The sequence below is a fragment of the Haemaphysalis longicornis genome, unplaced genomic scaffold (genome assembly GCF_048455015.1).
Source record: "Haemaphysalis longicornis isolate Haplotype H1 unplaced genomic scaffold, Haemaphysalis longicornis Haplotype H1 scaffold_5, whole genome shotgun sequence".
Classification (NCBI taxonomy): domain Eukaryota; kingdom Metazoa; phylum Arthropoda; class Arachnida; order Ixodida; family Ixodidae; genus Haemaphysalis; species Haemaphysalis longicornis.
Window position 1 is genome coordinate 31,114,844 of NW_027526385.1, and position 27,548 is coordinate 31,142,391.

Sequence of the window (27,548 nt, forward strand, 5' to 3'; positions counted from 1 at the left end):
GGTTATCTTAGGCAAGATAACTCTGCCGCGGAAACTGAAGAGGTTGCACGTGCGGCAGAGATGGACTACACTTGTTTACAAAAAGAAGTGGGGTAGCCCAATTGCACACACCCTACAAGACGGCGCTATCGCTGTGCAACTTGGCATAAGGTCAAGAGCAGATACTCGTCGATGATAGCCGGAGGCATTCGTATATAACAAAACGGGGAGATCTGCTGCGACAGATCCGAAAGCAAAGGGCGCTGGAGTGGAGTGAAGTGGCTGTAGCAGTCTGGCCCCGAAAGCGTCATCTTTTTGACAAGGGGCGTCTTTTGGCGCTTGCAAAGATCATTTTCAGCCCAAAAGTTGAATATGTGGGGGACTGTGAGCAGCACATAAGGTAAGATGGGATGGTGATGGTCATCGTAAGAAGTAGGTCATCGTCTGCAGTTCTTCTTTTTTACCGGGCTTCATTTCTCAACCTCCGCAAGCCGAAACAGATTCCCTGCGGATCAGCCGAATGAAGCGCTCTTTAAATTTTACACGCATTGTCGTCATTTCTGCGTTCCTGTTCTTGTAGAAAATTGCTGGGTTCACCTATACCTTGGCAGTCTAGAGCTGCATGAACTCTGCTCTGCAGTCCACATGCCCACCGCAATCCGATGTGAGCCTTTCTTCGATTTCTGCTGCGCAAACACTTGTTCAATAGAATAGCTTCTCTTTTTTTATGCATTAAACACCTGGCTGCTCTAGTATGTTCGCGTGCTAGCGTGTGCGCGGTACGTGGAGTATTGATTGTCAGAAGTATACGGGAAGCATTCTTTCGGGGTTGGCGCGTACTGCTGCTAAAAGTAAAAGCGAGTGAAGTTTGTGCTCGCCCCTCTTCTTTGGCAGTGTCCACACGCTACGTCTTGGACATGAACCACCAGAAGTTTGTTTTCGCACTTCATTGTGAAGGTATATTTATTTATCCAGGTTCAATAGCAATGGTTTAGCCGCCCCTGTGGAATTTGTTAATACATTTATCCGGGTGTGCCTTTGGTAGTTCGTTTCATGCCTTAACATAAGTTAATATTATTGATCCTTGCAGGCAACAATGTCTGATGACGATATTGTTATCAGTGGCTTTTCGGCTCGCTTTCCTCAAGCGGACAGCCTGAGTGAGTTCGGAGAAAAACTCTACAGGGGCGATGACTTCGTCACCGACGACGGTTCCCGATGGCCCCTAGGTGAGTGAATGTAAGCCGAAAGCGGCCAGTAGACGTAGGTATATCTTTCCTGTATGCAGCACGCAAAAGAATATATTGGGGGGGGGGGGGGGCGAAAGCTGTAGATTAGGAAAAAGGGAAATATATCTTAAAGGTGTCTGAACGCAATAGAGATGTCGTGGGGCTGAACAAAACTAAAGTTGCATTTTGATGTATTTAAATTATACCAAACAGACTCTTCTGTCCGGAACAAAAAATAAAGCTATTCTTCGAATGAACGGTTTCTTTAAAGAAGACAGACAGAATTGTGGTAACTAATTGCGGCTGTTCGAGTACAACGAAAGTCATGCCACCCTTTGCAATAAACGCGAACTCTCTATATACCTTCGGCCATTGGTTGTTTTGTGCGCTGCGTCAACTGAATTGTTTTTGCAATACCGTTGGTGCAATTTCCGTTAGCTCTGAATTGCAATATAGTGTGCCCTTTATCGCCCAAAATGTCCTTAGAAAAGATTGCAATAAAATACCGTGTAGAGTTAGGCTAAGTCAGCCTAATCAAACTTTTGTGTATTTTTAAGTGCCATTATATAGTGGTAAGCTTGTAGGCATGCACGCGTTTTATTTGACACACACTCAGGAAACCGGGCTAAAACATGCACCCCTCGTATTTAGGAGGGTCAAAAATAATCGAAAAAGAGCCTAGAAAGTTTGTCTCGTGAGAAAGTGTTTATGCTTCCATACAGAATGATTGGACGGCAGGATAAGAGGAAGACGACTCTTGGCATTGTGCACTCATATGATGATCCTGCAACTGTCCTACATCATGTGCCGGCTATGGCCGTGGGAAGTGCGAGCATCCCACCAAAAATGTTAAAAACGATCTTGTTTGCCATTTCAGGCGTTTTTTTTTTCGAAATGAGCCGTATCCAGAAACAGAAACTGAGTCGGATGAAGCGGCATTGTCGAGAAATACTCGACAACTTTCCCCTCACAAACGGGTTGCAAGAAGGTAGTTCAGATAGCGTCCTGAAAGCGTGTACGCAGATGCTAGTTCGTTTTGAAAATGAGCCAGATTCTGCTGTTTCACGGATCAAAATGAGCGAAATTCATTTGCCCAATGGGAGTTTTCGTTTGGCGTAACTGTTGAGACTGTTTTGTAGGTGTTTCTGGGTTTTTTTTTTGCTTTTTCGAGCTCGTTTACCATGACTTTAGACGACCATTAGGAGATCGGCGAAATATCCGACCTCAGATGTCAATGACGAAGTGAACGGATATGAACGAAATGAAACTCAGGGATGTCAAACAATGATTTCATTTCTTCTCACCTTTCTTTCTTCTCTTTCTTGTATTCTTTCTTTCTTTCTTGTATTCATTTGTTAATCCAATATTTACCATTTTATTACACACCTAAATAGCCGCTGCTTACAAGCAGTGGCAAATCTCCCCCCTTTGCCTCTGACAGTACGAACCACTTCATTAAGGTGACGAGGACGACGTCAGCAGCCTTCTTGTGAAGCGTTTAGTAAATTCGTGGCAAAGCCATGAAGAGCTCGCTTACTTCATGAGTCGCTTCAAGTGTGCCCAAGAAACATATCCTAGGGAAAAATGTGAAAACAGGTGCTAATAGTGCTAAGAGCACTCACCTGCTCTTCTGGCGTAGTTATAAGATTCTTGAAGCCCTGTTTCATATTTTAGTGCTTTTTCCACCAAACCTCGATCGCACCATGCTTGATAGTTAATTTAAATAATGTTTTCATGAGAATGCCGCATCAACTTCAGTTTTTTAATTCAATATGAGCTAACTTGAAACTTATCACCCCTCAAATTCACGGCATAACTTTTATTTACTTGTGGCCATAAACTTCCCCTGGACGACGTGTAAAATATATGATATAATTGCTTTGACGGCGTTACATTTAGCTCCGGTAACAGACCTCTGCTTGTTTCTGAAATTCGCGTTAGGTGGATCTGGCTCATTAAAAAAAACACGGCTATTTTCTTAGAGAAGGGCAGTGACAGCAACCGCAGTCCGCATCCTAGTAACAAGAAAGATGCATTTCCAGCTGAATTCTGGCATGTCGGGAAGATAGCACAAGCAGAACTGTTTTGAAAGTAGGCAATATGCAGGCAAGAATGTAGGTTTTGAGCGGCTGAAAACGGTTCTCACCGCTATCAGTTGTGAACAATAAACAGACGTTTTAACACTTCTAATGAACGCTTTCAGTCTCGCTTTCGTGCCAGCAAGCACAGCAAAAGCTATAGTTATCGCAAGCACAGAATGGCACTGCGTTATTTGGCAGTAGAGAAGGTCTCCCTTCTATATTCTGCTATATTTCTCTTGCGGAATTTTTTTTAAAGTAACTGCCCAACGTCTTTATTGCTGAAACTAAAAAGAAGCCTGCCAATAGACGTGATATAGCTCTAGTCACGCCACTCAAGTCCGCAAACAAGGGCGCAACCGAAAAAGAGCGAATATATTTCCGCATGTCATTCATTGTCTGATGGGCTCAAGGAGCTTATTTTTTTAGGTTCTTCGTGGTCCGTATTTTATGTACTGAATGTCCTTTTATATAATGCTGTGAACGCAATTTGGCTTCAAAAGCAAGTTGAAAGACGGATTGCGTTTTCCCTTTTTTTAATGTCTCGCTCCAGGAAAGGGTATTTTGGAAGCTCTATGAAACCCTTTCCACCTTATGCAGTGGTTGAAAAAGTGAGCGATTGTTACGAAAAAATGAGAGAGAAATTGCAGCAAATTCAACATTGCAAATAAGTCGGTGCTCCTTGAGACATGTACAAGCGCACCACGGAATTTTAAAAAGGGAAGATAACAACACACCCAGCCACCGCCTTGTGCCGTTATCCAGCAGCAGTTATTTTTGAAGCTCTTAATGCTGCCTTTCGTGTCTTCACTCATGAATTATTACGTGATCAATATTTACGCGAAACTGCTAGCCCCAAAAGATGTATCAGTTATGCAGCAATGCTCGTAGGTCGGTGCTCTTTGCGTCTGGCAAAAAAGCACTGCAGGCTTTCTAAAAAAGTGTAGACGACAGTATACTCTTACACAGTTCTCATAGAAGCTGTGTGACATTGACCTTCTCAGGTTTCATGGGCCTCCCGGACCACATGGGCACGATCCGAGACCTTTCCAAGTTCGACGCCCAGTTCTTCGGCGTGCTCGCTAAGCAGGCACAAGTGATGGACCCTCAGCTAAGGCTCTTGCTGGAGACATCATACGAGGCTGTCTTTGACGCGGGCTACGATCCGGCAACATTACGCGGGCAAAAGATAGGCGTCTTCGTCGGCTGCTCTGTGTCGGGGATGGCTGGTGCACAGCCGTATTTGGGATCCGACGAAACCAAAGGTTACTCTATGCTCGGCTCCAGCCTCTCGATGTTCTCTAACCGCATCTCATACTCTTTTGACTTCCACGGTAAATACCTTTTCTTTTTTATGTCCTTCAATAGCAATCTTACTGAATTTTTTTGGAAACGTATAAATACTGTAATTTATTAGTACCCGTTAAAATGACACAAACGTAGAGAGCAACGTTTTTATTTTATTTATTTATTTTATTCACACATAATGCGAACCAATTAAGGTCCAAGCAGGAAAGGTACAGCACGTTCAAACGTAAAACAAAGGTACAACAAAGTTACAGCAACATTCTTACTAAGATACATAAAATGTAGGAATGATATGTCAATCACCACCAAATTTTACGCGTTTTCACAGGGCAGAGTACACTCACTGCAACACAACCCAAAATGAAAGCACCACACTCTTAGCACACACCATGGTAAATGAAGGAAGTATTGTGAAAGTCATGAAGCAAAGTGCATTTAACGTTGGAACGGAAAGTAGAGTTTAGTTTCGGGGCAACGAATTGCACTGAGGTATTTCTTTCGGGAAAAATAGCGTTTGTAAATATTAGTTCTTGCGAAGATTGGCTTGATGTTGCAGTTGTGTTTGTGACGGGAAGGCCTGGAAGAATGTTTTATTGTGTAATTATCCGGCTTTAAATTCTAGTTTAGAAAAATATATTAGACGGAGTAGGTTAAGTCGAGCAGCTCGTCGTCTGTCCTCAAAATAAGAATGTGCGTCACGCCTGTGGCTTGTGAAAATAGGCGTCTTCGGAATCCGCAATGAAAAAATTTGGCAATTAGCGGTGGCCGGACGTGACATAGGTGAGATAGCAGAAGCTGACCTGCCGGTGCAGGCGCCCGCTCCCAGCTTCCTCCACTGCGCATGCGATTTGTTTGCGTGCTTGGTTTTAGGGAATTTCGCACTGTTGCTCCCTAAAAACTGTTTCAAATGTTTTTGGTGAGTGCAAAAGGCATGTGCCATAAAACGCGCGACATTCTGTTTGTACGAACACAGATAGAGATGCAGCACCCCATGCGGCACTCATAGCTTTCTTCGATTTGGCCTCCACATTCTGAACCAGTTCACAATAGCAGCCCACATGCCTCCACAGCAGAATCGGTCCTGCACATTCTTTCTGAGGCGTGCATGGAGTTATCAACTCAACTTGCACTCCCTGTACCGCCGGCAGTTTGAAGAAAAAAGTGCGGGGGCCGCGGGCTGCAGTCAAAAATTGAGTCAAATTTGACACTGCCTGAATAAGTTGAGCGAGGGCAGTCAAATCGAAGACACGTGGTATATAAACTTATTTATTTTATTTATTTATAAATACTGCAACCCGTAAGGGCTATGGCAGGAGTGGGGAACAGGCCGGTACAAAACAAACATGGTGTAATACTTTGCGAAGGAAAGTAAAATACAAAGTGGCAAGAAATGGCATCACATGGTGGCATAATGGACGCGGGTTCGATCCCCGGACGCGGGTTCGATCCCCTGCCGCGGCGGCCACTTTTCTGATGGAGGCGAAAAGCAAAAACGCCCGTGTGTACGAGATTTCGGCGCACGTTAAAGATCCCCAGGTGGTCAAAATTAATCCGGAGCCCTCTACTACGGCGCGCCTCATTGCCTGCGTTGCGTCGGCGCGTTAAACCCCCACAATCAATCAATCAATAAGTGTACGCCGGAGGTAACCAAGTTTTTTAGGGCTTTAGAAGTAATGTAATCAATATGGAGTGACCAGGACAGGTTAGGAGTAAAAAGCACGCCAAGGTATTTATATTGGTAAACTCTCAGCAGGGACAGTCCATTAAATGAGTAGTTGAAATCTGAAAGAAATAATTTATTAGTAAAGGACAAGAACACATTTTTTTTGTAGTTAATATTCATTTGCCAGGAACGGCACCAGTTGCAGAAAGATGCAAATGAATCGTTGAGAAGGATGTGATCATTGGGCGAGTGAATTACATTATTTAAAACACAATCATCAGCGTACAAACGAATCTTAGAGTGAACAATGTCAGGCAAGTCATTAACATAAAGCAAAAATAACAGAGGCCCGAGGACTGAGCCCTGCGGAACACCAGAAGTGATTTTGACCGGGGAAGAAGCAACGGAATCAAAGTACACAAATTGAGATCGGTTCGAAAGAAAGCAAGAAATCCAGTGAACTAATTGTGGGTTATTGAGGGTGGCAGCAAAAAATTTATGTAATTTATGGCCAGCAATTTATGTACATCGAGGGTGGCCCGCAAAAAATAGAGGCCTGATTGACAGTTTTCGCTCATAAAATTTTGAAAAGAAGCTTCAATTAGCATACGCTGTAATTATTATCTCGCATTACTCAGGGCACAAGCCCATGAGCGGAGGCCAATCACACAAAGAGCTTATTGCGCCTCACATTCCGCGATCAACTGCCGGGGCGCCGGCATATGATTGCTGAAACCAAGCTCCGGTAAAAAATTGGGTCTAATCCACGCTGTGAAGGTGGCCAGGGTTCGAAGCTGTAAATGGCACCTACAACCCACGCGATTGCCCACGCGGTGTCACTTGAATTCACACACGAGGAATACGCTCACTGCTACCACCCATCACGCTCTTCGCCATCATGTCGCACTCCTCTCTTGATCAATTGAACGGAGGTATGTCCAATGAAATTCAAATTTCCCGCCTTCGTACTGCTCGTGCGCCCCCTGGCCGAACAGCGCGAGCGGGAGCTCAGTGCTTTTTTTTACTTGCTTTCATGTCGCACGTGCTGGAACCTTACTACGCAGTTTGGAACGCGACGTTTCTCTGGGTTTACTTTCAGCGTCTTTGAAAGGGCGAGGAAGACAGCGACACGCGCGTGTTCGGCGCCAACTCTCTCACTGATTCCCACTCACTCTTTTTTAAATGCAGAGCATTTCAGTAACTAACGATGTCACCCGCGTTGACGTCCGTAGTCCGCACCGCACCCCTCCCTACTATATAAAAAAAAAACTATCCGGCGCCCGGTTTCGATCTCTCGACCCTGCGGGCGGAACGCAATGTACATGGTGCTCTACCCACTGCGCCACAAAACCGACACGGAATGGGACGCTACGAACGCGCCTTATATCGTTGACTCATTCAAATTACTGCTGACGAGCGCTCTCTCGTCAGCAGTTGCCACAAGTGCAACAACATTAACGTAATGCAAACTACTTAACGTCGTGCGCCCCCGGAAATGCTCTGCATTTGATCGTGCCCCTCACGAGCGGGATGTTTCACTGCGTCTTCTCTCGGTCGCGGGACCCATGGTGCCATCTGGCGGAGGCGCGGCACAACTCGTAGCACTTTCTTTGAAAAAGCGTCTCGAAAGCGCGGCAAATATGAAATAGGGATGACGCGCTTTCGAGGCAATCCGCCGACGCGGCTGCTTTGTGTACAGACTCGGCGGCGAGCGTCCCGGGATTCTGGGGCCGACCGAATTCTTTACGCGCTTTCCGTGCTTGCTTGCTGTACTCTTTCTCTTAATTATTCCCCGCCAAATTGCGCCCTCCCTCTTCCCCAACGCTGAATCCATGCAGCCGTCGGTCTCCTCCTTTTACTCGTCAGGCCGAAGCTTAGTCAGCAAAACTACGGGCTCTCACTTTTAAGTGCAGAGCACTTTAGGCGGTCACCCTGTCGTCCTACCTCGCTCGCTCGACCAAAGTATATGAAGCACCAACATGGCGCCCCGGGGTAACGCTGTTGTTCGTGGCGTAACCCAGAGGTTTCGAAAGCCAAGCGGTTTATATAGTCATAGGAGTTCGAAAACTCGGGAAACGCTGGCGCCTGTCGTACATCTTCACGTTGTTTAGCGCAAAAAAACTATACGTACATTTGAGGGAAAATGTGCGTATTTAACCGTCAGCGCCCGCGTTCCTTTGGTTAAGGACGCCCGTTGGGTTGGTTTTTACGATAGTAAACGCGAAATAGGGCAGTGGAACGCCGGCACGTGCGGCGAGAAAAGCACAAAGAGAACAGAACTCCCGCTGGCGTTGTTTCAGGCAGAGGTCGCGCGAGCACTGCGAAGGCGGGAAATTTGAATTGCATGGGGTGGTAGCAGTACGTGGATAACGGCGGTACAGCCCATTATGGCGAATCACTGCTCTCCACTTCCCACAGGTTTCACATTGAGTGAAACGGCTTTGTTCTTCTCCTGCAATCGGCACGCGCGAGCTTGTTTCGACGACTCTCCTCCAGATTCAAAGTTATTCAGCTACACGGGTATTCGGGTATTCGGGACGCTTGCCGTTACTATGATATGTGGGCTGCGGGCCTAAACCTATGCCATGGTAATTTACAAGCATAAGCAACTCATTGGGATCAAATTTTGGCAAAGAAATTGTGTGTGCAGTCCGTCTTCTTTAGGGGTGCTTATTTTTTTTATGTAGGCGTTGTAAAGCTGAAAGCATGTTGTTTCGTCCTCCTCCAAACCATAGTACTGAGTTCTTTGCCACACGAGCAATGAAGATTTTGTACGCCCTATCTCGTTCGCCATAACCCCTTTCTTAGTTCTTGGTATTCATTCACTGTGGAAAATATAAGCTACTTTTGTCTTCATAAAAATTGTCGTTTATATGATGGTGTTTGCGACCAGTCCTGCTGAACAGAACAATTGTGAATACAGCATTCACTTTACCTTTCGCACACATGGCTTGCCTTACATATCAGCCGTAGTATTCTATACACCCATATCCTTTTGAAAGTTTAATGAGCACATTACTGAAACAAATGCCTTAGACCAGTTCATAAACAAACTACCACAAAAATCATCCGCTAGGTTTGGACTTCTTTTAATTTTCTCTTCCACGAAACAAGTTCAAGATAGCTTGGGTTAGAATTTATGTCCCCTCTTAAGGTTGTGTTGATGATTTTCTGGTATAATATGCGTCCACACCGCTGGTTATGTTGGCGTAGAATAGTAAAACCATGGAGCATGACTTGCAAAAACCCTAGTTAATGGGTAGCGGGGTTACAGTTTCTGTGAGAGCTAAACTTCAAGGTGCGCGCACTGCAGGTGTGGCAACGACCACCTCTCCACACCCGTGATTCCCACTAAGCTTTTGAACACTGCGGAAATCTCATCTTTATCCTATCAACCTTACTTTGAAAACCTCTTGATGTGCACTAGTCCGCACTTGGAACCTCTGATCACCTGTAGACAAAAAGTATAAATCGAAAATCATTTTCGCTGATGCCGGAATATGGGTAGGAGCACGTCGCTTATGAAGAGAAACTCCACTGAAAGACGTGTATTGAAGGGCAGTGCTCTTTTTCCCCTGCTAACAAAGAATTCCTTAGAAGCGAATAGCTACGCAGATGAACAGTGCCTATTCCAAGGCTGGCGGAACTTCGCCCAACCATTATTCAGAGTGCAGGGAGCACAAGAGAACAGCATAAAATAACCTTTCAGGTCTTAACGTAAGCGTTGCACCTGTATTACTACTAGCTGCACTGAACATGTGTTCCCCTCCCTTCTACATTGGAGTCATGTGTTACCCAGGGCCAAGCGAAACTGTCGACACAGCCTGCGCTTCTACCATGACTGCCCTCAACCACGCTGTGCTGGCGATTCGTTCCGGGAAATGCGAGGCGGCTATTGTGGGAGGAAGCAACTTTCTTTTCAACCCTGCCTGTTCAGTAGCGCTGCACCGTATGACCATGCTTTCCCCAGAAGGAAAGTGCAAGGTCTTCGATGCCAACGGTAAGTTCCCAGTTAGCTCCACTAATGAGCTCGAGATACTGCTTTTTCTAAATGTTTCGTGTAAGTACAAATCAGGGAAAGAATACAATTACAAAAAGCAGTGACCATAGAAAAAGCTGTTACGGCAGACTCTCCAAAATTTGAAGTCGCCTAATTAAAACTTTCCGCTATTTAAAAGTGATATACTGGTCGGGAATATTTTGCACGCAAAAAACTAAAAACATGCTGAATAATTTGAAGCTGCAACCCATCATCCTGATTATTAGGAAGCTATTTCTTAATAAAAACAATCGAGATGACCTTCTTTCAACGATACACTTGCAAATTTTACAGCGCGAAAACCGCACCATGTCCTCTACTGATGTCGTCGCCATCACAACTGAAGCAGCACCACCGTTTATATCACGGCAGCGCTATTCAGTCGAGGCTGGCGCCCACTGACACATCTCTCCTTTTAAGGTCCTGAACCTTGTTTGTTGCGTACAGAGCCGTGTGAGCAGTCTGTGATGTGGACGCATCAAGGCTTCGAATTCCAGCGATCATGCCACCTGTGTCGTACGCTCAACGTGGCGACGAAAGTCGGGATTCTGAACAAAATCGAGGAAGCAGGCTCGCTTCGGAGGGAGAGGGATTCCGTTCTCACGCTATTTGTTTAATTTGAATTTTGGTTAATTGGTTTTATTTCATTTATTATTACTGTTAGCCAGGAAGTAGGCCGTTACAGGGTTTAAATACAAAATGTATTAACAAAAAAGTACATTACAGGTCAGAAGAAAATTCATCGAGGTTGTGGCGAGTAGCAGCTCGAAGTTATTCATAAAAATAGAACACGCATGTGTGCGATACACACCAGCAAACAGTACGTGACGCATTTGAGGTGGCCCTCTTGCACTGTTTTGGAAACTTGCGTCTAAAAACAAGTATGGCAGTTTCATGCCACCAACAAAACGCGCACACGCACACAAAAACTGAGCGAAGTTCCTTCGTCACCGCTATTCAAGAAAAAAGCCGTTTTAGATTCTTTTCAAATTACGTAAACAAGGAACAAACAATATTGCACTCATGCGACGTATTCCAAACTTCCATAGTACTTGGGAAGTAACTGTACCTAAAGCCGCAATTACGTGCGGCTAGGGGAGGCACGTACATGCTACGGCGATGTCGGTAGTGTTCTTGTATGTTGACCTAGAAAAACCTGAATAGTTTAGTTTAAATTGATTAAGAAGTAACCGGGAAAAGAATTTCAGACGCTCAATCTTTGACCTAATTTCTAAACTTCACAGCGTGTTTTTCTACAAGGCTCAGCAGGTGAATGATGCCGGCGATATTTATTAAAAATCAGCCTCGCACTAATTCGCTGTATTTTTGTTATTTTATTAGAGTTTGACTGTGTGCAAGGGTCCCATACAATTATAGGATATTCGATAATAGGCGCGACTAGGGTTTTTTAAGCTGGGCACTTGATATCAGGTGGGGCATTTTAAAAGTTGCGCCTGAAGACATAAAACGCCTTAGTAATCTTGGAGCACACGTAATCAAAGTGGGTATTTCAAGGGAGGTCGGGCGTAAACCATATCCCAAAATATTTATATTTCTGCAGGTGTTTCAGCCTTCTATTGTCAATCTGGTAATTATATACTGCAGATGCTTTCTTCGTAGTTAGACATAAACACTGTTTTTCTGAGTTCAATGTCATTTGCCATTCTTCGTAGCAATCCTTAATTTTTGGAAGGTGAATATTTAAGTTAGCTTGGTCATGTTCAGTCTGAATTCTGCTATAAACAACACAGTCGTCAGCAAACAACCTCATCGGAATCGTGACACGATTTGGTAGATCATTTATAAATAATAAAAAATCCATTCGTGACACGCAGTGCGCCAAATGTAGCGTTTCTCCAGCGGTTCGATGTCTGTATATGGTCTCTACATTCCATGGCAAACCAATCTTCAACGTAACTTTGCCGTGCGACCCCTAAATTTCGTCGGGTCCGGGTTACCCAGGGATTCTCTCGGGTAAGTTAATAAAGCTGTGCGATAGAAGCGCGCAATAGACACGAATATTGCCAAAACAGGCCCCAAACAACCGTCGCGGAAACAGACCACAAAGCTGTCCACTGACGCGGCCGCCGATGAGAACAGACACATGCGCGTGGGGAGCGCTGTGTAACCATTTGCCACGCCATCTACACTCGGCTCCGTGAGTGAAAACCACCCTTACCCTCTCCGGCCGCGTTGTGACTTTCTGGCCCCGCACGCCCCGAAGGAACCCTTGGCTGGCAGAGGTATAAAGCTTTGCTTTAAAATAAAAGAGGACCCAGTACACTCCCCTGGGGAACTCCAGAATTCACAGTTACCGATTTAGACTTTCTGTCCTTTATTTGAACGAACTGCTCAGAAGAGCTGGGATAAGACGCAAACCATTTTGTCAGGAGATTATTTTGAAACATTTGTCAATTTTAAACAGTAGCGTTGTGTGCGACACCTTATCAAAGGCTTTTGTAAAATCTATATATGCCACATCAATTTGACAATCAAATTTACTGTTTTAGAAAGATCGTGAACAAATTCGATTTACTGTGTTGTAGATAATCATCGGCAGAATTCGTGCTGCTTTGAAAATAATAGATTGTGCACATCATGGTAGGAAATCAGGTGTTTGTTAATAATATGCTCAAGTAACTTTTCACATGTGCTGATGAGCGAAATAGGACGGTAGTTGTGCTCGTCCAAAAGAGAGCCACTTTTGTGGACAGGCTTAAACTTAGCCCGATTCCACGCTGATGGGAAAGAACGAGGGTGCAGGGGCGAGCCTTTTCTTGCATTTATATTAAGTAAATGGTTTAGGACACCCTCTTTACTAATTACTACATCCTCAATCGGCTGCTGAATTGATGACTAAGAAAAGGCGGGCATAATACCACTGTCATAGTGAACACAGAAGCAAAAAAGATGTTGAAATCATCAACACGTTGTTCAGTAATTTCAGGTAGCTTCTGGGAGGTTCCGTGGAAGTTATATAGCGCCAAAACTTCGAAGGGGCCTCCTTCAGATATTTATTCAACGTCACATTGACAAACTTATCCCTGGATTTCTTGTTCAGACCTTTCAGTTCCTGTCTCATTGAAGTAATGCAAGCCGTTCTTTCAGGCGTATGATTTTTCACACAAATTTTTTTGTGTGTTCTAGTTTTCTTTTTTTATGACTAATTTCTCTGGTAACCAAGCGACTGGTTTTTCGAATACATTTCGTAATACCTGGTACGTAGCTGACTACCACTTCGCCAGAACATTCCAAAAGAACTACCGTAACCTATCAGTGCCACAGCCAGTGCTATAAATGACCGTAAATTATTCACAGAAACTATCAAGGCAGTACAAAAAAGACGCTTCGTGGGCGGCCGCAAAATTCAATGTATTTCGAAGTATTTTGTGGTCTCTGCCTACGTCGTACTTGCGGGGGTGGACTGTAATACTTTTTTCCTTATCCCTAAGTACTATCCTTAAGGAAGTTTTTTTGTCTTCGCCCCATTTGCCTTTTTTATGTTAATAAGTTCAAGCGTTGCTCAAGCTCGTATGGTAAGTTGTGGTAAACGTTGATTTGGGAAGAGGTCTTACAACAGATTGCAAAACATGGCGTTTGTGTTTTTGTTCTAAAGCCACATTTGTCTATAATATTTTATAATACGGCGACGCTACTCTGAGTACTGCGCGTTTTTCCAATGCGGCATGCTATGTACGCGATGCCATATACGTAGTAACAGTTCTAAAACATGAAATAAATTTGCACTTCTTGAAACAAGAGCTTGTTAAATACAGGAATTCGGCTCTCTTGCTACAGCTGATGGCTACGTCAGAAGTGAGGCTGTGGGCGCTTTCTTTGTACAAGTGGGGTCCAAGGCCCGTCGAGTATACGCAAAGTTGGTCGACATCAGTTCCAACGCGGACGGCTACAAAACAGAAGGTAAGGCTTTCCTTCTTTTATATTGTCTTTAGCGCAACATCATTCACGCCATTATTGTTAGGACACCGCTATACTACGTCGGGAAACTAGGATTAACGCAGCACCGAAAAAAAATTTTGACAACAAAATTAGGGCGTGAGCGTCACTTGGCGTGAAAGTAGCGTAGGGTCGTTTTTGGGTTAGGTGAAATGCCAGCAAATGGTTGGGTTGCATTTTGCGCTACAAAACGGCTATTTCTTCTATCGGTTTCTCTTCCGTGCTTGCATTAGGGCATCCCGTTTCACCAGTTTGCAGACGTTTTAACTTTGCGCATTGTCGACTTGACGTGCTTGTTGAATCCGTGAGCTACCACTGTATGTGCAGCTTCTCATCTGAGTCAATTTGATGCACCTTGAATGATAGCCGCCATCTGGGCATGCCTTGCGAAACAATTATTAAAAAAAAACAATAAGAAGTAATTTTCTTCCTTATGTATTAGGGATTCTGGTATTATGGTACTATAGAGTCAAAATTATTGGGGGATCCACTTGTGTCGGGTGCATTACTTGCCTGCAGGCACCCAGTAGTAATTACAGGCGAGAAACTATTTTTCGTTGTTCCTATTTATAAAAGTCTAATTGGGGAAAAATATCTTGAAATGTTGAGGAAGTGAAAAATCAGTGTTGAATTTCGCCCTAATTGTTTATAGGACGCACTTTGCTTAATTAAGTCTTCAGGATATTTTTTGGTAACAATTGCTTACAACCTGGTATTAACGTGGGAACAAGGCGATGTTGGAAAGATAAGCTGATTATAGAACAATAAAACAATTGGAATAAAGAGGTTGTATAAGGAATGATAAATACCTACAATACCCCAGACAATGCGGCCTTTCCCCATACACCAAACAGTGATCAAGGTTAAACCCCCTACAGTTACAAGCGTGGACATTGCTAGCACCTCAGTCAAATTAAAAATATAGACAACCTCATTATACAAGCCAAGTTGCAAAAAAAAATCGAAGCCCCATTCATAAGACGAAGTTGTTTATTACGCGAACATTTGTCGCATGCAACCTGAGTGAAATTCAACATCCAAACGGCTTCGGCCGCGTAGAAATGGTGCTATCAGAGCATCTGCTTCATCACACGAGAGACGCAGGTTCAATGCTGACCATGAGAAGCGTTTTCTTCTTGAGGCCCGTCGTTAGCCTTCGTTTATCCCCATCATCGTTCTGTAAATCCATAGTGTAAAGCTGGCTTTTTTGCAGGGATATATGCAGTGACATCGGACGCCATCACTGGGACCTAGAAAGCTTCGCTGTAGTACACCACTTTCATAGTCGAGGGTTTGACGGCATACCGTCTGGCCATGAAACATGCTTGAAATGGTTTGCTGGTCGCTGACCAAACTCAAAATATACAAATGACGTTTCGGGGGCACTATGGCTCCCTTGTTTTACCTCTCACTGACCAAAGTCAAAATATACAAATGACGTTTCGCTGAGTACTACGGCTCCTGTAGTGCTCCCAAAACGTAATTTGAATTTGAATTTGTTCAGTGACCAGTAAGACAAGGGAGCCGTAGTTTCGGGAGCGCTCTGGCTCCCGTAGTGCTCCCGAAACGTCATTTGTATATTTTGACTTTGGTCAGTGACAAGTAAACCATTTTAAACACGACTTTCGAGAAGAGCAAAATCACAAATCTCGATGGTCATCAAAAGCTGTACTCATCGTGGGAAACAAATTTTACTACGTACGTTAGCCGAAATACTATAAATTTTTACAAGTGTTAACTTAAAAAGAGCTCCGCGAAAAGTAGGACTTCTGCTTTCTTAGATCTGATGTGTGCCAATGATGTGTTTGCTTCTGATGTTTATGCCCAGTGCTTGTACTTGTCATTCGTCGTTGTTTAAACAGAATCATTGTTTTAAATCGTTTTTCAGCCATTTTATGAAGCTGTTTGTGCATTATTGCTCCAAAGAACGTTTTTGCCCATTGTATGCTTTTTTCCGCCTTTTGTGCTGCACTGTAAAACTACGCCTTAACCTGTGAAGCTGTCCTCGCAAATTTTTCTGCTACCCCCTGAAGAAATAAGATGCAAAGTGTATTAAAATTGGTTTCTGTCCAATCACATTTATGGTGACTGACGAAATCAAACAATGAACGAGCCAAGACTTTTGAAATCAAGCAAAGTCGAAATAGAGTTAAATAACACAAGATAATTGTTTGAATGACCAATACTTACACACAAAAAGACCGCGAAAAGTCGACGTAATTAGGCCACTTAATCGGCCCTCAAACCTATTTGAAATGTGACGAAAAGTGTAGTGTTACAAGGAACTATTCACACAGAATCTTTCACTCGATCAACTTCTGCCGTTTTCGAAATACACCTAACCGGGGGCTCGTTCTTTTTTCTTCTCTTCAATTTACTTGTTTATTGCAGCACGATGAGACACAATTAAAATTCGCATCGTTTAGAACACACCGATTGAGGCATCGCGTGCCTGTTACATCTCGCAGGAATCACATACCCGTCAGGAAATGCGCGGGAGAAGCTTTTACGTGAGACCTACGCAGAGGCCAAAGTTGACCCGCACGACGTTTGCTACGTCGAGGTCCACGGTACAGGAACTAAAAAGGGTGATCCTGAAGAGGTTGGCGCCATCAGCCGTTTCTTTTGCCAGTCGCCGCGTGAAAGGCCGCTTATGATTGGCTCCGTCAAAAGCAACGTTGGACACGCCGAAGGGGCTTCTGGTAAGTGGTATCGGCACTCCAAATATGCTTCATTTTGGTGATGTCGCATAGCAGATGGCGAGCGGTCGCCTAGCTCCGCCTCAGCGTACGTGATTCCGAGTTTCAGCTGCCCCACTCGCTTTCGTTATGTAGCAAGCATGAACGCTACACCGCATGCAGCATCTATTTTCTTGTTGTGACTGTGGCTGTTACGTGTATTTGTCGGGGCGGGCGCCCTGCGATTCAAAAAGAAGTGTAGAGCGGAGACAGACGGCGACGATGAGACGGGAGAAAACTAGGCCCCCCGCGAGTTTCGGCGGACTCCACGATTTCGTGGGAGCAACTTTTCTTGCTCTACGGAAATATCTCGGCTGCGATTGCGTTCTCGATCTGCCATGGGAACATGATTTCGTTGCTCCCGATCTGCCATTGGAACGTGTTGGATCTAAACGGAGCCAAAAATTTGCTCAGAACAAGCTTAGGATCTGCCATTGAAATTCAACATGAGTTTCCTTGCTACAGATGAAAAGTGTGCTCTGCTTCCCACCATCGTGGACATTTGCTACGTTCAAGCCAAGAAGAAAACATAGAGTGTGTCTGTCTTCGTGATCGTGGCTGCTCTCTTTGTAAACACAACTCTTAATACATTTACTTTAACGTTACCTACGTAACAATATCCGGCAGAGCTAAGCCAAGGATTCTGTTATGTGCGCACCCTCCACGGTGGCTCAGTGGCTAAGGCGTTGTGCTGCTGATCCCAGAGACGCCGGCTCCGACTACTTTTATGATGGAGGCAAAAAGCGGAAACGCAGGTGTGTAGAGATTTCGGGGCACGTTAAAGATACACAGGTAATCGAAATTATTCTAGCGTCCTCCAATACGGCGCGCCTCATTACCCAGGTGTGGCATCGACGCGTTAAAGCAGGCGTTGCGCAAATACCCCAGATGCACGCGGATGACGGTCATTTTGATTCGCAGAAGCAATGAGTACAAATGTAACAGCAATTTCTACCATAGTATACGACATGCTCGGATCGCTTCTGATACGGCTGGAACGAGAGGTGATGGCTAACCAAACTCCTATAACAAAACAAGCACGTAAATACCACGTTGTTCATCTTGAGCTGGTATCAGCATGTCCCTTTGCTTTTGCATCCGCTCTTCCCTCTGCTGAGGGGTGAATTCAGCACGGGTTTGCTGATTGGCGGGCGACTGTGTGCGCACTTGCGTGTGTGTGCGTGTATGAGTGCGTGTGTAGGCCCTGGTTCCTGTGTGGTATACACGTTTGCGTTCGCGCATGTCTCAAAGTTGGAGTGTTGCGTGTCTAGCCGCGTGCCCGGAGTTTTTCTCATCGCCGCCCTCGTGTTTTATTTCTGCTGGGACTGTGGTCCTTCGTGAAGTAGAGTCACCTCTTTATGAACAGAACATGGGCTTTATCAACCCGTAAATCATAACTACTTCCCCTATCTGCCCACCACGCCGGAGGGTCATGCTTGTTTAAAACAATTATTCTTTAATTCGTTCCAGTCTGTCCACGTTCTGTGGCAGTGCGTTAGCGCGTGTAGGTGCTTCCGCGCGCACGCCTGTGTGTTCATGCTTGTTCGTATCTGCTTCCGGCTACAGAATTGCACCCATCATCTGTACTCCTACCTATAAAAGTTTTCTTTATCTTTCTTGTAAGACACCTGAGGGCAAAGTTACACCCCACGCACTTTAACTCAAGTGTATTCCCATCAAACGTGCCTTGTTCTCTGCACGTAACATTTTCTTTGGTTCTCACCATGTGTTTCTCCAAACATGTTTATTCTAGCAAAGCCTGATTAGGGGCTTTGGTCTCTGCAAATGGTTTTCTGTTGATATCGGTTAGGATGTTTTTCTGCTCTCCAAGCTCAGTTGATAAAAAATTGATAGTGCCTTAAACGCCTGTAGGATTGCTTCAATTTGACTTCAAATCTTTTAAGATGCCTTGTCGCTCCCTAGGTCTTACGGCTATTACGGCTCACTTTGGCGCTGTATATGTTAACAATAAACAACAACCAACCTTCGTACCGAATTCAAGCGCAGCTTAAATTCTAGAACGGGCTTGTGGGATACATTATGACACCGTCTACACATTTATTAAGAAATAACTTTTCAAATGCGAGTGTACAATGCGTACTTATATTTGCAATTTTATTCGGCTCATGAGGTGAGCCGAAATACTGATCTGGAAACGCTGGAAAGCAAAATGCACCTGTGACTTCTTCACGAGCGTACAAGAAACATAATATGAATAAAGCTGGCCTATCCCTAGTGCCGGCTTATCCCGATCACCTAACTACTGTCTACAAACTTACAACGTTTTCTCAAACAATGGCTTGAAAGTGACCTTTTTTCTTTTCAACTTCAGGAATCTGCGCTATGGCGAAAGTAATTCTCGCAATGGAAACAGGAACCATTGCTGGCAACATACACTTTGTGGAACCCAACCCAAACATTTCGTCCCTGTTTGATGGCACCATCGAGGTAGTGGACCGCAACAAGCCTTTGCCAGGTGCATTTGTAGGAATCAATGCATCCGGCTTCGGAGGCACGAACGTTCACACCATCCTGCAATCGCACTCAGGACCACACGTCAAAAGCCTCCCACGTCTGAAGCCTCACCTTCCCAGGCTTGTTATTATGGCCGGGAGGACGGCAGATGCACTGACTGTAAGTATGCGCTAAGTCATCCGCGTTCTTGCAGGGATCTTGCTTGGAGGTGACCTTTTAGTCTGGTAGAATATTTCTCATTAGATGTTGGCCTTCGTGCTGATCGAAATCTCTATCCAACAGGAACGTATAACATAAATTATTTCGACCCACACGAATTTATATACTCTTTTTATGTGTTAACCTGTCATGGTAAATAGGCATACGTGCAGAATACTGTACTTCGTGCGAAGTGAGCGTGAAAACATCAACGCATACTATCGTGGATTGTGACCGAAAACACATTGAAGCACGAGGTCTCTTTCTGTAGTTTTTGTTCTCTATTCTAAATGGACCTAAGTGTATGAATATATCACAAGCAAATTACTAAAATGGCTGCGGCACAGCTCAGCTAACCCTGGATATGCAGAGAGGATGCTTGGCTTGCGAATGCTTGGCTTGGTTAAGTCTTGGGTTCTATTGATGAAGCTTTCATTTAGCTGTAATTTTTATACTATTCGTCCAACCCCTGGCTTTTTCTACGCTTCCGGGGTTTTCCGAGATGAACGGCTCGTCGGGCAATACCCGCGGGGTGAATAAGGTGTCGGCACACCACGCCAGTCAGTTTTCGGCCCTTTTCTTCCCCTCCCCCATCGCCCCCCTCGAAACCTATTAGCTTATATAAGCGTGGTGATCAGATACCGCTTGCCAGCGACGGTGCAAAGCCTCTAGCTCGCGAGCACCGCTCAGAGTAGACGGCCCGGCACGACTCAACTGTGCAGAGCGCATACGCCAAGCCAGCAACGAAGGCGTCAGTGATTAACGCGGTTGTTATTTGTACTTTATTGGGCAAACGCGGCCGTCGGCGCCGCTCGGTCAGCGCGACTCGGCCCGGTGAGGGAGGTAATCCGTTGCAAGGCACGGCGTACCTGCGATCAAACGAAGGTCAAATCTACCCGGACCGCGAAACCACTCGACGACATCAGTATCACATTGCTTTAAAGCTGTAAAGTTATTTTGTTTACTATTACGTTTACCATCTTCTGCTACACTAATGTGAGCTTTTTCTGCACTGCTTTTAGCCATGTTTGTCCACGATACATTAGGTTCACTGCTTTCGGTACACCCATCTTGGAGGTAGCTTATGTCTCTGAAATGACTTTTTCCGCAGAGCACGTTGGAAAGACTGCAAGTCGAAGGACCACACCCAGACTCCACGTACGCGCTTCTAAATAACGTCGGACAGCCCAGCGTGAAGCAGTTTCCTTTTCGAGGATTTACCTTGGTACCACCCGATGAAACATGCAAGGCTGCGGTCAAAGGGGCCCCCAAAGAGGTTCCATGGAAGAGGAGGCCACTTTGGTATGTCTTCACCGGGATGGGCTGCCAGTGGAACGGCATGGCTCGGCAGATGATGCAATTCGATGTGTTCGCCCGCTCGATCCACAAGTCGCACGAAGTCCTCAAGCAGTTCAACCTCGACCTAATACAACTGGTTACCACCAAAGACCTGGGCACAGAGAGCATGGCGTCTACGTTCGTTTCCATCACCGCTTTTCAGGTACAGAATTAGAAGTACTGATTCTACTTGAATCCGTATGTGGAAAACGTGAATTGGCGTGATCGCCCGTGTAGATTCCCTTCCGAATGCAATACCTTTATTTTAAATATGCAATACAGACTCATTCAAAAACTCAGTGTCTCAACTTTGTGAAGATGTATGAAGACCGAAGCAGTGGTGCGAAATGTTAGGGTCGTTATAGCAGCTAATATTTATGTAATGTGCTTCTCGATAGTCCTCTATAACAACAGTTAAAGCCGCTTTCTGTAACCATTCTTACAGCGTAGATGGCCTGGCAAAAATTATGTAACGCTTACGACTTCACTGTGCACTAATTTTGACAAAAGCATATAATTCGGCGTAAGAGTAGAGTTGTCGTAGCATCCAATTGTCGTATAATTTTTTTCAGTGTAGTCATGGCAATACTAGAGTAATAGCCATTTTCTTTATTTATCCTCCTCGGTATCCACTGTGCAACACATCGTGTGGAAAAGCCGGCTTGCAAATACCAACCTTACACCGATGTTTTTTAGTTGGCTTCACCTCTAAGCAAAAACGCATTCACAAGAAGACATTTCTTCCGGGGCATTATAACCCGTACATTATCAAAATGAGAAAACCCTGGGACTATTATTTTTGATGAATTTTTTGTATACCGGTAATCAGTTTTTGTGCGTTGGGTAAACCTGCTCAGAGAGAGCGGGACACTATACCGGGACAGACTGTCGCCAAAGTGAGCCCTAGAACTGATCCGCTGTTAAAATGAGGTGCTACCACTGCAGGAGATAATATCTACTGGGGAAGTGTTCTGACTTGCCTCAAAGGCTTTGGTGAAATCACAAACAAGGTATACCAGGCGTTTTACGCGAAATGTTGTAACTTACGGAAAAAAATCATTTTTTACAATTTATAGGCTTGTTACCACGCGCTTCACTTGGAGTTCAACGAATTACGTTACTGACGAAAAGAATGGCACGCGCTAATAGGAACCTGGTGTGACGTCCTTCCCAAATAACCGAAATAAATAAAAATTTCAATTTTTAATGTGAAGCAACAAACTGCGCAATTTGAGACGGCTACAAAAAGGAGAGAACTCGCTCCTTTTTGTGGCCGTCTCAAATTGCGCAGTTTCTACTTCACGTTAACGATGCACCAACTCGGCCACCAACAAGTTCTTCTAAAATTTCAATCACCTAAGTTGAAAAACATAGCCAAAATATGAATCCTCAGTTTTGCTGAATAATTAATAAGTTTCAGTTACCCGAGCTGGAGTCAACAGGACCCAATTGTATGGTGAAACGTTTTAGGTGATTTGTATACAAGCAATCAAAAGCTGTATCCGTATCCGTGTGCACGGCATAAGTTATAAGTGGATGCTCAACAACAACAACTCAGCGAAATATCTAATCCACATCATCAACTGAACGAATAGAGAAAGAACCCCTACACCAGTCTATCGTGATCATAAATATAGTTTCCCTATGTGTGTATGAACACGTAAAGCCCAGTTAGCACGTAAGTTATAATTGCAGTGGTCTAAGAAGCATTCACTCACAATCGTTCCCAATAGAATAATAAAACGGGCTGTAAGAAGCTACCAACAAGCCATATAGCATACGCTCATTGGTATCGCCTTCACACTATCATGGAATGCAAAACAGAATTGAATGATTTGCGTAGCGGAGTACCGCAATTCAGAAGCCTTGTGTCCTGCTAACTATGTAGAAATTTCTGGCTCTCCGGTTAGCAAGAGTTACAGGGAATTCCCGAACCTGAACATGGGGATGTTCTCGTCTCCGAGGTGACCATAACCGGCATAATTAGAAAGCTTCAGCTTACTGTACGTACCGTGTGTTCCGCGAGTGCCGTTTGTACCGGGACCCGAGTGCGCATGCACGCGCGGGCGCGGCGGGGCGGGCCGCTTCTCAGCGGAAGATATGAGCGGGCACGGCAAGGGTCGGACTCCTGTTAGCGGAACTGAGCTGCCCTACCCGGGCCAACGCCCACATGCCCGGTATGGTTCCGGTGCAAACGAACACACGGAACATACGGTATGCATGGTATGCTGAAACTCTCTAATATTAACCTCATGACTGAACCGCAAGTCACTGTGGTTCCCGAATGACGTTCGGTGTTTAGGAAAGAGTTTGAAGACTGGTCACTATCAACCCTTGTGCGCAAAGTAAGGCCAGTATAACGTTTCCAGTGTGCGGGTTGAAGTATTTTTACTTGGAAGAGCATCTCTGAGTTTGTCTTATTGCTTTGCAGGTTGCGCTCGTCGATATGCTCACCGCCATGGGAATTAAACCAGATGGTTTTCTCGGCCACTCCATGGGTGAAATCGGCTGTGCGTACCTTGACGGAGCCCTAACAGCAGAACAGGCCGTGCTGTGCGCATACTGGAGGGGACGCTGCACGGAACTGGGGAATATGCCCAAGGGAGCCATGGCCGTAGTCGGTAACTCTCAATCTCGTTCCTTCTGTTTGCACGATTGAGTGAACCGTTGTACTGGAATCATCCAATTTCCGCTTGTACATAGGAAACTAGCAAGTGCGCCATGGCTTTTTGTCAGCGGAGTTGTTCTTGGTCGAAGCTTTTGTGGGACGAGGCGTGGTAACGCTGACGCAGCGACGTGGAAAACGCATAGCCTAGAGAGAGAGCAGCACGAGCTAAGCACACGTGCAGCGTAAAGGAAACAGGGGGAGCATGCGCCAAGCGCAGGTGCACGCAGCCAAGTAGAGGAGGCGAGGAGTGGGCATGTGGGGAGCGCGCTCCCAACAGATGGTTCGAAGGAGCGTGGAAATATAGACCAGTGCGCTTGGCGGTCGTTACTAGAATGTTCGGAAAATGGGTTCAGTCGCGCCCTCTCCAGAGGAAGAAAGCCGCGCATCAGGGATGGCCAGCAAGAGTTGGCGCGAAAACGGGTCCGGCGTTGTCGGGCGAATCCAGAAGTACGATCCAGGAATACTGAAGAAATGCGCTAGAGGATAGATAATCGCTCAGCCAGACTTAGCTTGTGCAAGGCGTCTTGCTGACTTTGAGAAGTCCTATTAAGCTTAGCCTTGCGATTAGGGGACTCCTAGCAGCTTTGCTTTTTACATCAGCATTCGCTACGTCCAGTCAGTGAAGCTAGTTTAATTGTTTCAGGCTGGTTACTTCAACGTGAAAATTTTAAGTGCGAATGCACTTCTTAAGCGACCCTGAACCTGCGTCCACCGGCGATGTCCGCATCACATACCCACGTGGGGGATTGGCCAGGAATCTCCTCGTCTTCCTTGGCAACGGGGGGAGATGGGCGCGCGCTGCCTGGCCGCTGACATGGCACATACCCACGTGGGGGATTGGCCAGGAATCGGGCGTGAGAAGGGCTAATGCAGCCGCTTAAAGGAGTACTGACACGAAATTTCAAAGCTGAGATCCGCTCTAGCAATCAAGTACAACGACAACACAAATAGGTGTCTGTGAATAAATGCATCTTTCTTTCTTTGTAGTTGTGTGTGTGTGTGTGATCTCTCTTTCGCGAACATTACCGAACCACGCAAATTCAACTCGTGCATTTGCACTTTCACATTCTTCCCCTCGGGGAAATGCGGGGAATTTTTTGGTGTGTATGTATGTATGTATGTATGTATGTATGTATGTATGTATGTATGTATGTATGTATGTATGTATGGATGATGGATGGATGGATGGATGGATGGATGGATGGATGGATGGATGGATGGACGGACGGACGGACGGACGGACGGACGGACGGACGGACGGACGGATGGATGGATGGATGGATGGATGGATGGATGGATGGATGGATGGATCTAGGTATGCATGTTTTATGTCTTCTGTCTGTCTGTCTGTCTGTCTGTCTGTCGGTCTGTCGGTCTGTCTGTCTGTCTGTCTGTCTGTCCCTGTGTTCAGGTTCCGGCCAAAAGTAAACGAATTCTTGAACTATAAGTTCACAGAACCAAAACCTTTGCGAGGCACTAAATCTGGAAGCATAGTTCATACTTGTCAACATCGTTAAGAAAAAAGAAAACATTAGGTATATTTGATGCAAAGCATCAATGCACAACTGCTACTAAGAGTTTTCTTTTAAGTGAAAACAAATACGGAATTAAAACCACACTTTATGCAATGAAAACCATAAGTTACCAGAAGAGCTCCGAGACCATCGACCTCGTGGCAGTGTTCCGAGTTAAACAGCACAAAAATGTTCTACTAGATGGCAGGAGCATTTGAATGCAGGAAAAATGAACTGACATTAGCTAACCTCCACCGTGTTTATCGCACGCGCTTTTTAAAAGAGGCGAAGAGCAGGAGAGTTGGGCGGAGGATAAAAGAGAGCCATTTACGTTGCAGAAGTTCATAGTCTTTCGAAAACATTTGCAGCAAAATGAGCAGATACGAGGCGAATTAATTTTTTCACACTCAGCTTTTTCATTGCCATGTAAAGTTTACATCCCGTTAATAAGGAGAGCCTGTGTTTTACTACATGCCAGCCTCATCAGTCTGAATCAACCATTTGGGTCGCTCCTGCAAGGTTTTGTCTAAAACTCGTAGTAAAATCAATCTATAAGATCTATCAGGCAATGAGTCTTGCCCGAATGGGAGTGAAAATGTTCGTGAGTTGCGTTATGGTCACCAGCCGATCCGAGCATTGTTAATACTACTACCTGAGCCGAATACCAGAACAACAAAAAAATTTTTACCTCCAAATACCCTCTATAGAAAGCAAGTTGATATAGCTTGTTTTCCAGACTAGTGTCTTGTATTTTGGTGTCGCCGAATTTTTGGAGGCATCTCTTTTTAGGACAACAGGACAGAAATGTTACATTTCCGTACTATACTTACGGCAGCAGAGACAACGGGAATGCTTTTTGAAGCATGTAAGCTTCTTGAAGCCTTCCCCCACCCATGCAGGTTCGAGATTAACCACTTTGGACTGCTATTTGTTTTTCTCTCTCAACATATTTGAAATGGCCAGCCTCGGCTGAAAAGTCGCCGGATGAACAGCTTTTATAACTTTACTTGTTTATATTCCTTTTATAGCCCCCGAAGGAAGTTATGACGTTGATTGGCACGCCATCGTCCAGGCTTGCTCTGGATTACGTTTCAGAGAGCGACGTCCTCGGCATTAAGTGCCTCATGCTTTACGTACCAAACGGCACTAGAAACGAAAGTCAAAACGTTTAGCTAAAATACCTCGCTATGAGTCACCCAGTGCTAGGGGGCTGCATATTAGGGCAAACCTGATGCCAAATACCAGTTTTCTCTTGTCTCCGTTAACGCTCAGTAACCCATGTCACGGTCTTCCCCGTAATATTTCAATCAAGTGAAATTTGTCAGCTGCCCTGTCTATGCCATATTAAAGCTCGGGGAAATTCTTGCAGGGCTCACCTGGCAAGAGGCTGAATCTCGCTGCGGTAGTGAAATATTTCTGGCTTGTCACAACGCCGCCGACTCTGTGACGGTATCCGGCCTCGCTGAACCAATGGAAAGGTTCCTAGACGAACTCAAGGCAGAGAGGGTATTCGTCTCAGCAGTGAACTGCCTGGACGTGGCCTTCCATTGCCCTCATGTGCACAACATTGGACCGGCATTGCGAGAGGCCCTCGAAAAGGTGAATATTAAACTTGAAACGTTTGCGAGAAGCACAAAATTTTTATTTTTGATGTCATGCAAACAGTAGTAGTGTAAATTATTGCGTTACCAACACGTACTACATGTGAAATACACTTTTTCTCAGGAACCACATATAGGGCGACGTAGAAGTGCAAAGTGCAAAATTGGGATACAACAGACCCTTGCGCCACTCCTGATTGCAAAAAAACTTTATAATTCGATAAATTCTATATCTTCACTGCTATAGCCCAATTAAGACAGAAGTTTTCTCAAAGTTACTCCAAAGGGCCCCGAAACCTAAAATTTCAAGCCTTTGAATGAGCAATGATAGAAAACAAAGTCGGATGCTGCGCCGGCCAGGAAATGAGCACAAGAGACCTTAATGATATTGAAAACAGATAAGATAACGTCACAATAGTTTATCTAATAGTATTGTAGTTAACTTTTCTGTTCTAAATTCAAACAGAGAATTTGAAAAACACTTCAGTTTTTTATATCACGAGAAGAGAAGCGCGAAAGATTTCTGGCATCAAAACTGCGGCAGAAGTTTGTTAGAACCTTTGCAAAAAGTGCGTTTAGCCTTCGTTGAAACTACGTCCGTGAAGGCGCCAAACCTTCAAAGACCCAAATCTCAAACGAAGAAAGAACATATGCGATTATTTTACTTGGACTGAGTAAACGCATCTTCGAGCGAACTCAATCCATACCGATACGTGATTTATGAGGCAAAAGAATACTGGTACATTCTATCTTTATGATCGAT

General features: G+C 44.9%; 1 protein-coding gene across 3 annotated transcripts in view; it reads left to right on the top strand.

Annotated features, from left to right (window-relative positions):
* Positions 1-210: 210 nt before the first annotated feature.
* Positions 211-27,548, top strand: part of LOC144138023 (fatty acid synthase-like) — a 64,204-nt gene continuing 36,866 nt past the window's right edge. For 2 of the 3 annotated variants that reach the window (XM_077670064.1, XM_077670066.1), the window contains exons 1-10: positions 211-379; positions 1,070-1,208; positions 4,291-4,620; positions 10,057-10,257; positions 14,095-14,217; positions 16,722-16,955; positions 19,324-19,625; positions 20,776-21,165; positions 23,434-23,623; positions 26,554-26,783. In XM_077670064.1, the coding sequence (XP_077526190.1) occupies positions 1,076-1,208; positions 4,291-4,620; positions 10,057-10,257; positions 14,095-14,217; positions 16,722-16,955; positions 19,324-19,625; positions 20,776-21,165; positions 23,434-23,623; positions 26,554-26,783 (2,133 nt within the window). In that variant the 5' untranslated portion in view covers positions 211-379; positions 1,070-1,075. The remainder of the gene's footprint in view (positions 380-1,069; positions 1,209-4,290; positions 4,621-10,056; positions 10,258-14,094; positions 14,218-16,721; positions 16,956-19,323; positions 19,626-20,775; positions 21,166-23,433; positions 23,624-26,553; positions 26,784-27,548) is intronic. The other variant, XM_077670065.1, reaches the window with a different exon arrangement.